Below are 9,080 nucleotides of genomic sequence, written 5' to 3' on the forward strand. Positions count from 1 at the left end.
GATTTCACTCCTAGATGACAAATAACAAACAATATATGTAATGCTTATGTGGGAATGGAGTATGCCAAATATACTGGTCAGGAGGTATTTATTGCATGTAGACATTTCCAAAACATTTGATATAGTGCATTGGGACTTTATTGTTGCTAGCTTGAAACATTTGGGGTTTGGTCCGAAAATGACAGAAGTCATCTATTGGTTGTATGCAAGCAGCACAACTAGATGTACCATTGGGAAAGGATTATCATCATCTTGGACTTTAGGAAAACCAGTTAGGCAAGCTGCCCACTAACAAGTGCAATGTTGTATGCAATTTCCACTCATCCTCTAGTTGATGTATACGGATATTCTTACTCAGGAAGGAAAATTAGATGGACTAGTGCAGCCAAACGAGTCCCATTATAAGATAAAATAGTGGTTTCACAAAAACATGTGTGGGTGTGGGTGTGGGTGTGGGTGTGTGTGTGTGTGTGTGTGTGAGAGAGAGAGAGAGAGAGAGAGAGAGAGAGAGAGATTAATGTAATATATCAATGTATTATAAAGTGTATCAATATTGGTAAATGTACAATTACATTATCATAATTTGATGTAATACTTAATTCAAATAAGTGATTTATTCTATTATAAAAACATGATCACCCCACCCCATAAAAGAATAACCACCCAAAGTCAATCTTATGGTGAACCCTTCCCTCCTTGAAATCTTTAAAATCTCGGTCCAATTCGTTACTAAAGCAGCCACTCTCTCTCTCTCACACACAGTATACTACGCACGAGTTCCTGCATTCTTATTCAAATGCCAACGCTTTCAAAAGTTACTTCCTTCGGAGATTAATTAAGAATGTTTAAGGATAAACGCTCCTCTTGCAACCCCACGAGAAACCACCGTGGCCTGATGAAGCGGGCCACAAATATATATTTTTAGCATCCACTTCCTAAGCAAATGGACGTGCTGTAGAGGGAAGCTTTTAAATTGGTAAAGATCTACATCCATACAGTTACATGCTTCACCTTCCGTTCATTATCATAACCAAAGTCAAATACAGGCTCAGAATCATCACCACCTTCAATAACTCTAGAAGTGAACTACTGTGTCACATTGCTGCAAACCCATAAAGTAGCCCGAGTTGAAAAGACTCTAGTATCAACAAAGTAATCAAGGGATGAGGAGATCTTCTGAGAGTGCTCAAAGATTTGCATGATGAGTTTTTTTTCAAATGTGTACATGATGATTTATTTGAGCAGAGGCAGAAAATCTTTGTAGGGCACCCTCTGGCATGTTGACAAACACCATATAAGTCCAATGGGTGCATTCTGAGAGTCCCTCATCCAGATTCTTTCAAATACGACTGGAGTGTTAGCTTGCTCACTGAACAAATTTCTTGGAACAAGGGCCTATGACTGCGAAAACCATCAATTATCATAAGATACACCTACGACAATGCATGCGAGATGTATCATGATGCGTGCAAGAGACATACCATGGATCTGTATGGAGCCCCTTGCATTTTGCCTGGCAAAGGATGATGAGTGAAAGCAGAGGCTGCACCTGATGGGCCTGCAAACCCAGGTGGCACTGCATTTGAATTAGTTCCCCCACCTTCTGCTGCACTCCCTATTCCTGTCCATGACCCTGCTCCTTGTTCACTAGTAAAGTTGCCACTCATACTGAATGCTCCAGCAGCTGCCTGAAAGACATACGGTGATGAGAATGACATACCACTTGTAAACAACTTTTAGATGAATAGGAGACCATAGATTGCCATTGAAGCATACTAACTTGTTGCTGCAACAAGAGAAGCTGAATACTGGGATCCACCAACTCAGACGTGTTAAAACCTGGTAGTTCCCCCATTGTTATCAGCAATTCACTGTATCAAAACAGCAGAAAGTCGTCGTCATCTCATCCACCATCCAGATGGTCTAACCCTGCTCTCCATGAAAGAAAGATGTAAATGGCATATGGAAACCATAGAAGTTGAAGCCAGATTTCTAAAACTTTTACCTCTTAGTGGCCCTAAGCAACTCCACATAACGCGAACCCATGCTACGTCGGTTCCGTTCCATGGCCCGGTGTGCTTCATCCACTGATACAAACTCTACAAATGCCTCCCCCGTTGGGCGATCAGTCAACCCAAACACCATATAAATGCCATTTGGAGCAATTTTGTAGCCTTCAAAGTACTTCATGATATCACGTGGCTGGGCACTAAATGGGAGATTTTTCATCTTTATGCACACGCTTTTGGAGAGATCTCCCATGCTGTGCAGACCAGTGATGCCCAGCCCTGCCGCCTGGATGGCTGCCAAATTCATTCCGGCCAACCCTTGAAGCCCTAAGGCTTCAATGCTTTCTGGCCCCTGAGCATAACCAACAAATGATGAGCTAAAATTACAAGCATTTAAATTAGAAAAAAAATAGATGTAAAGAAAACAACAGTAAGCTTGTCTGGACTGCACCTGTCCCGCTGAGCCACAATAGGAGAAATCTTCTAGACCTGCAAATAAGCTGTACATCCGCTGCTGTATAGCTGTCATCATTTCTCCTTTTGTGCTGTGGAAAAGCTCTACATAACGCTGCCCACATTGACTATATCATCATCAGAGCCGACTGCAGCATCAAAGCATAAAAGCATACACAACAAAAAACGTATCATTCTGAGATACGTAACACTATGAAATCTCACCGAGCCAAACGGTTTGTGGTGCATACACATTGCTTGTGAAGCAGTTTCCTCATTCACAAACTCCACAAAGGCCTGAAAAATCAAGAACATACACTCATGTCAGTTATAACTTTGAAGACCTCCGAACCCACGCAATAAGTTAAAAAATGAGAGTACCCCATGTTCTCCAGCTAGCTTACAAACTAGACTCCCAGAAGGGACCATTCAATAACAGAAATGTCAAATTACTATATAAATCCAATGAAAGCATCAAAACACATCTAAAGCCTTTACAACCACCCAACCCACCTCTCCAGCAGGCCGACCGTCAGCATGAGTGCAATGGAATATTCCATCAGGTACAATCTGCATGCCCTTGTAAAAAGCCACAATGTCTGCCGATGTGCAACTGTGACATAATTTGTTCAAAGCACAAATTCATTTCAGAAACATTTGTAAGGCCTTTCAACAGCACAGGTAGTGTTCCTGTGTTGTACCTGTACGGCATGCCCCTCATGCGTATGACACCAGTGTATCGCATATCAGAATGTCCAGCCATTCCAGGTATTCCAGTGTTGATGATGCTTCCAGTTGCCATTCGATTAGCACTTCCTCGCCCAACCATGCGCAATGCACCCTACTCAAGATGAGAGGTCAAAATCACAGGGCCATAAATATTTAGTAATCACCTTTGAAATCCATCCACTACCAGATAATCCTGAATAATGATTAACAAAATACCTGCATGTCAGCCGCATGCCCCTTGTACACCTCAATGTAACGGTTTCCCATCTGTTGCCTGGGCACACAAGTACACGATCAGAAGGGGTATTCAATCGTGTTTCTAAAGACTACATTACACTTTATCACACTTTCCTTTTACATTTCTTTTCTTTTCTTTTCGAGGGGGGACAGGTTAATTCTAGTAAACAGTTTTGGCTAGGTTGCAGACTATATGCATTATGCTTCAAAAAAGCTGAAAAAGGTCTTCAAAAACATGCATCTGAAGCAAGGAGAGCAGCGTGCAAACATTTTATTTTACTAACAACTTAATTTTACTTTAAAAAAAGGGGGTGGAAAGGGCATCCTCCGCCCTTTTGGCCATTCGAAAAAATGGATTTGGCATAAAGGGAGGACAAGCTTGTTCGCCCTTTAACAGTGTCTTTATGACCATCTGCCTTTTTGTCAAGGGCAAAAGGGCAGGATGTGTTTCCGCCCTTTCAACCCTCTTTTCTGCCCTTTTGACCCACCTTTCTTAATAATTTTTGTTCAAAAGGCCAGACATCTGTCCGCCCTTTTTTCAAATTATTGCCCAAAAAAGGGGTGGACCTTTTTACAAAGCATTTCATCCTTTTAATCTTTTTCTTTCCCTTTGATTTCCACAATTTCTTAGTAGATGATTTGTAACATGCAGAAGCTTATAGACAGGATTATACTTCAGATAACGAATATTCAGCACCTTGGTTTGTGACGATTGTACAATGTAGCGGAGATGAGAGTGCAAGAGAGAGGAGGGAAAGAGAGAGAGGGGAATCACAATAAAGACACACCCGATTGGGTCCCAAATACCCTTAGCAAGGCTCCCACCAAGGAATGGTGTATTTGCTTTATTGAATGATGAGAAAAACACTCAAATCGTGGCAATCGTTAGGGTTAGGGTTAGCTCAGCTATGGAGGCTCAAAGACGGGAGCAATGGTTTACTGTGTTGGACCAGTCAACGAGATACGCACACACGAGACTCCGAAACACCCAGCAAACCCCCTTCGGAGCGAAGGTGAAAGTGTGATGAGGAACTTTCACTACGCAGGAATACACATGCTCCAACTTTGGTCCGAACTTGGTATGTTCTAGTTGCAGGCTCAGAGGCTGGTAAGCTTGGCTTAGAGGCCAGTGAGCTTGGCCTCAACAGGCTCAAAGGCTCAACATTAGCATGGCTCAGAGCCTTATCATGCTTGGCTCAAAGGTTCACGTAGCTTGTCCCCAACTCCGACTCAGAGGCCAAGGTAACAGTGGGAGTTAGTTGTCCATGTCCTACATTGGTTTCGATCCATTTCCCTTGCACATAGTTCAACACTCAGTTGTTGGCCATTGCCATTGTAAAGCTTTCCTGCTGTTATAAAAGGTGATCTTGTCCAACTCTCTCAATCTCCTTTGCACTCTCTCATATGTTTACTGTTTATGCTTCCGCATGTGACGCCATCTCCTTCACCACCTACGCCAACCAACACCGCCGCCTGCTGGGCTACACCACCTGTCAGCACCGCCTACTATGAACCACCTGGCTGCCAACACCACCTGCTGTATTGCCACACGATATTGCTCCGGTTTATGCTCCTTTGTGCAGCCTCTTTTGAGGACTATCTTCTACTCCATATTGGGCACTGAATCTTCCACTGTTCATCATTAAAGCTTCATCATCTACCCGTAACTCTTGCTACCTCAAGTTTTGGATACGTTGGATTTGGATTGGTGCTAGCCCGATGAGAGATTCCTTGTGGGCCATCCCTGTGGTGTGCTCAACATGATGAGCTGACGGTGGTCGGAGTCCGATGGGACGAGGGCGTCCGCCGTCTAGCTCTCTGGAGTGTGCATGCTTGATCTAATTTGACTCCCATGGGCCTACTGCGAGGGGGCACTATGGTATAGGCTCCCGTTTCCACTGTGATGGGCTCTAGTGCTTCCCTATCCGCCCCGAGAGAGAGAGAGAGAGAGAGAGAGAGAGAGAGAGAGAGAATGCTCAAAGAGAGTATATTTGTAAAACACTTGCACCTATGTGCTAGGGTCTTCCAAAGATAACAGGAGGTGTGGCGGAATCACACATACACCACACGAGTCCTAAACTACTGCTTTGTATTATGTACAACAAGAAGTAAATCCAATAACACCAAGAAGGGTCCTCGGCTACCTCCACAGATGGATCAATCTGGCATAAGAACCAATAACCAAGACGCACTGCAGGGAAGCTATGAGATCTTCCTCTGTTTGATAAATCTCTGGACCTTGCAATTTCTTTCCACTTCACAGTGCAGAAAAAAAACATCAGAATGCTTCTATAAAATCTGGGCCAGCTCACCGATTCCACTCCAGTGCCTTGTTCGCAATCTCTGGGGAGGCAAACTGCACGTAAGCTTGACCAGTAGATCGTCCTGCAACTCAAGCCAGTTGAAATTTAATGCCTGAGAGAATAAAAGCAACATTACAAGAGCGGCACTATGAAGAAAACCTTTGAAATTGACACAGATGGCCACCCCGGCAGGACCCAGCTCCAAGCCCCTGAAAAACGCAGCAACATCGGACTCCATTGCACTAAAAGAAAGACCCCGAAGGCGAACCACACTGCTGCGTCTCCTGTGTTACAAAAAGATGTTGATTTTGCTTCAGGATAGAAAAACAAATAACATTTATCGATAAATTTATCACACACACAGAGAACACATGACATGATCTCCTCTATGATCCACCAAAACACATCCCCCACATGGATCACGACATGACTCTATGGCCCACCACCAATACACTTGGAGCACATAACATTGTATACAGCCACCCTACTCTGTGACCCACCAAAAGCACATCCCATTTGCGTGGAGCACGTGATGACATAATGCAACCACCAACTACCCTCTTCTACGACCTGCCAAAACACATCCCATACACGTGGAGATATGCGGCAACTCTATTAATCACTGCAATACACATGGAGCTAATGACATGATATACAGCTGCCCTTCTCTATGACCCACCAAAAACATCCCATATAGAAAACATGACATGATATGCAGCTGCCCTACTCTATGACTCACCACCGTACACATGAAGAAGATGACAAGATATGAAGCCCCCCTGCTCTATGACTTGCAAAAACACATCGAACATGTTACGCGGCTGCCCTCTGTGATAAACTTCATTGCAAAAACATGGTAAAAGATACATCCCCCCTCTGGAAAAAAAAAATCCCATACATATGGTACAGGTTATGCAGCTTCTCCTTGATGAACTTCATGCAACAGATGGCATGCCCTCCTCTGTCGCATGTCCATTAAAAATACAGCATAATATGCAGCTGTCCTCCTCTACAACCCACCATAACATGTTCCAAGCACTTAGCACTTACAATTCTTCATCAAGAGCACCTGGTCCCTCCATGCCTGCTGCCATCCAGTGCTGTACTCAACCTAGGTTTGTGCTGCAAAGAGCATTCATAAAAGAAAATTGTTTTTGGATGTGAATTGAAAAATCACACAATCAAACATGTTAGGACCCTGCTCAAATATGAAGAACAAAAAGCCCTAGCCTGCCCAAAAAACAAAAACAATAATTTTATAAATGTTGCCTAATGTTACCCATTCAATGCCCACTACAAGAAAAGGCTATTGCTTGAATTTCTTTTACCAATAAAAAGTTGAAACTGTAGTTCCTCCGGCCCAGCACCGAAGGGGACCACGCCTAAGCATTTCCTCTCCAACTTTTGGAAGAAGCTGTTGAATAGCTTCCACCTGCAAAAGATCTCCCTTTCTTTGGTTAGTGGCCCAGTGGGACATTTGCCTGGTGATAGCCAGCCGCCCACCACGGTGTCACTTGGGGCAACATTACATGAGCCATGGAGGCAGAAAATAGGCTCCTTTTCGAGGAAAACAATGAGGGACTTGCGCTAGACTCACACATCTCCAGTCACTGCAATCAAGGCTGCAGTCCCTTGTTCCCCCCCCCCCCCCCAAACCCCCGTCGCATCATGTAGACAGCCATCATCCACGCCCTCCAGGGCCACTCGCAACACCTGGACAATGACTTACAGATATGCAGCAGCGCTTTCCTACGCGCTTGAAGCCCCAGCCACGTGAATTTTGACATTACAGGCTCCCTCCCCCATGGATGTAGACCTCTCAAAGAGGACCAGCGATGGAGGGAGTCCCCCCCATCCCTAAGTTTTTATACATCCATAGAGGAGGTTGTAATCTGCCTCAAAGGAGAAATTTTTTTAAAATTTGTTTATTGCGTCAGACAACAGAGCAAGGAACTTAAAGAATTGATTGGAGAAAGAATAAGGGCAGCGCACCAAAAAAACAGAACAAAAACAAACTGTTGAGAATAACTACGACTATCAAAAGATACAAGCAGAAAAAAAGAAAGGAGATAAAGGAACAAAATAAATACCTGCCACGACACAGTAGCAGTCGAAGTTAGGGTTTTGTAAAACAAGCGCGAAGCTCGCCATGTCTTGCTAGTTCTGAGTATGGACTGTGTCTTAAAAGAGGGGCTTAAGGACACCGAATAAAAATTCGTCCCTTAATTAAGGCTTCGATTTTGAAAAATGCCACAAAAAAAAAAGCGCCTTTTTTTCTATTTTATTCACTCTAATGAATTAATTAATTTTATCGTTGGTTCTTATTCTCTTTGATTTGTGGACTAAAGCGCGCTGCAGCCTTGTTGATGAGCACTATCTTGTCAGTGTTTCTTGGAATCGTTCATAAGCATAGGACCTTGCTAACCAGCTGCGCCCCTATTCGCCTACCCCCCAACCTCACCTTGCGTTGTCACCCTATCCTTACCTCGCTATGTCCTCCCCACCTCCTACATCTCCTCCCTCTCTCTCAGTGTCCTCTTCCAACCAACATGGCGGATATCCAAGCCTCCATTAAGTCTTCCACCTCATTGATGGCCTCCATAACCGCCGCAAGGGGATCAAGCAGTGCACAATTTCACGCAAAGGGCTCCAAGACTGTCAACTGCACAGTATTTGGTGTGAAATCCCACCGTGTTATCTTGGACACTCTAATGAGCATGGTGATAGAGCAGAGTTCGATCGGCGAGCCTGCATATTGGAGGCACACGGCATACTTGAAGGCGCGCTTGGATCTTTCATTCTCAACCCCTCTAAGCAGTTGCGCCCCCACCCCTTGCGACGTCCCACTTCGCCTGACATGCTTGCTCGACTCCAGCAACTTGGTCGCCTCCATCCCTCCCAGCATGCACGACGCCTATATTACTACCCCTATTCAGGCTATGTTGTATATATACCGCAAGTGGGCACTAATTAATATATATACACTAAGGTCCAAAGGTTTGAACCTTTGGACCTAGGCCTTCGCCTTCACCTTCACCTTCACCTTCATCTACAAGCTCGCCAACGACCGAGCAAACACACTGCGTGTGACGACGATCGAGTGGCTCTGAGCAAACACACCGCGCTCGTGTGACGACCGAGCGGCTCTGAGAGAGAGAGAGAGAGAGAGAGAGAGAGAGGCAAAGCAGGATTCGTTTTCTTTGGCAAGGCTTATAGAGCAGGCAACAAAGAGGAGAAGCCAGGAGAGAGAAGAGAGCGAGAACATGTCGCGCAACAAAACGAGCTCTCTGAGAGAGGCAAAAATGAACTGTATGAGAGAGAGAGAGGCGAAATCTACACAGCAAGAGAG

General features: G+C 44.5%; 1 protein-coding gene across 4 annotated transcripts; it reads right to left on the reverse strand.

Annotated features, from left to right (window-relative positions):
* Positions 1-953: 953 nt before the first annotated feature.
* On the reverse strand, positions 954-7,958 carry LOC147605079 (uncharacterized). 4 transcript variants are annotated; one of them, XM_086793699.1, is made up of 15 exons: positions 7,822-7,952; positions 7,060-7,163; positions 6,782-6,853; positions 6,471-6,521; positions 5,891-6,015; positions 5,741-5,813; positions 3,408-3,465; positions 3,164-3,303; positions 2,976-3,075; positions 2,688-2,759; positions 2,461-2,577; positions 2,006-2,361; positions 1,781-1,871; positions 1,482-1,688; positions 954-1,401 (listed from the first exon to the last, which is right to left on the reverse strand). In XM_086793699.1, exons 3-15 carry the CDS (start codon positions 6,823-6,825, stop codon positions 1,396-1,398), a joined length of 1,440 nt encoding a protein of 479 aa, XP_086649825.1. In that variant the 5' UTR covers positions 6,826-6,853; positions 7,060-7,163; positions 7,822-7,952; the 3' UTR covers positions 954-1,395. The 4 variants fall into 4 exon arrangements, with proteins under 4 accessions (XP_086649825.1, XP_086649827.1, XP_086649829.1 ...); XM_086793701.1 differs by lacking the exon at positions 7,060-7,163 and having other exon boundaries at positions 7,822-7,958; XM_086793703.1 differs by lacking the exon at positions 6,471-6,521.
* Positions 7,959-9,080: the final 1,122 nt, after the last annotated feature.

Source organism: Cibotium barometz, chromosome 60, assembly GCF_041138505.1.
Source record: "Cibotium barometz isolate CiBa-2024 chromosome 60, ASM4113850v1, whole genome shotgun sequence".
Taxonomy (NCBI): domain Eukaryota; kingdom Viridiplantae; phylum Streptophyta; class Polypodiopsida; order Cyatheales; family Cibotiaceae; genus Cibotium; species Cibotium barometz.

Excerpts from the sequence above, each read along its gene's own strand:
- LOC147605079 (XM_086793701.1), bottom strand. The coding sequence starts at position 6,825 with ATGGCAGCAGGCATGGAGGGACCAGGTGCTCTTGATGAAGAATT. Across the intron at positions 6,522-6,781 it reads GGTGCTCTTGATGAAGAATT|TCATAGAGCAGGGGGGCTTC; the intron begins GTAAGTGCTAAG and ends TGTTTTTGCAAG. Across the intron at positions 1,872-2,005 it reads TTGCTTAGGGCCACTAAGAG|TGAATTGCTGATAACAATGG; the intron begins GTAAAAGTTTTA and ends GTTTTGATACAG.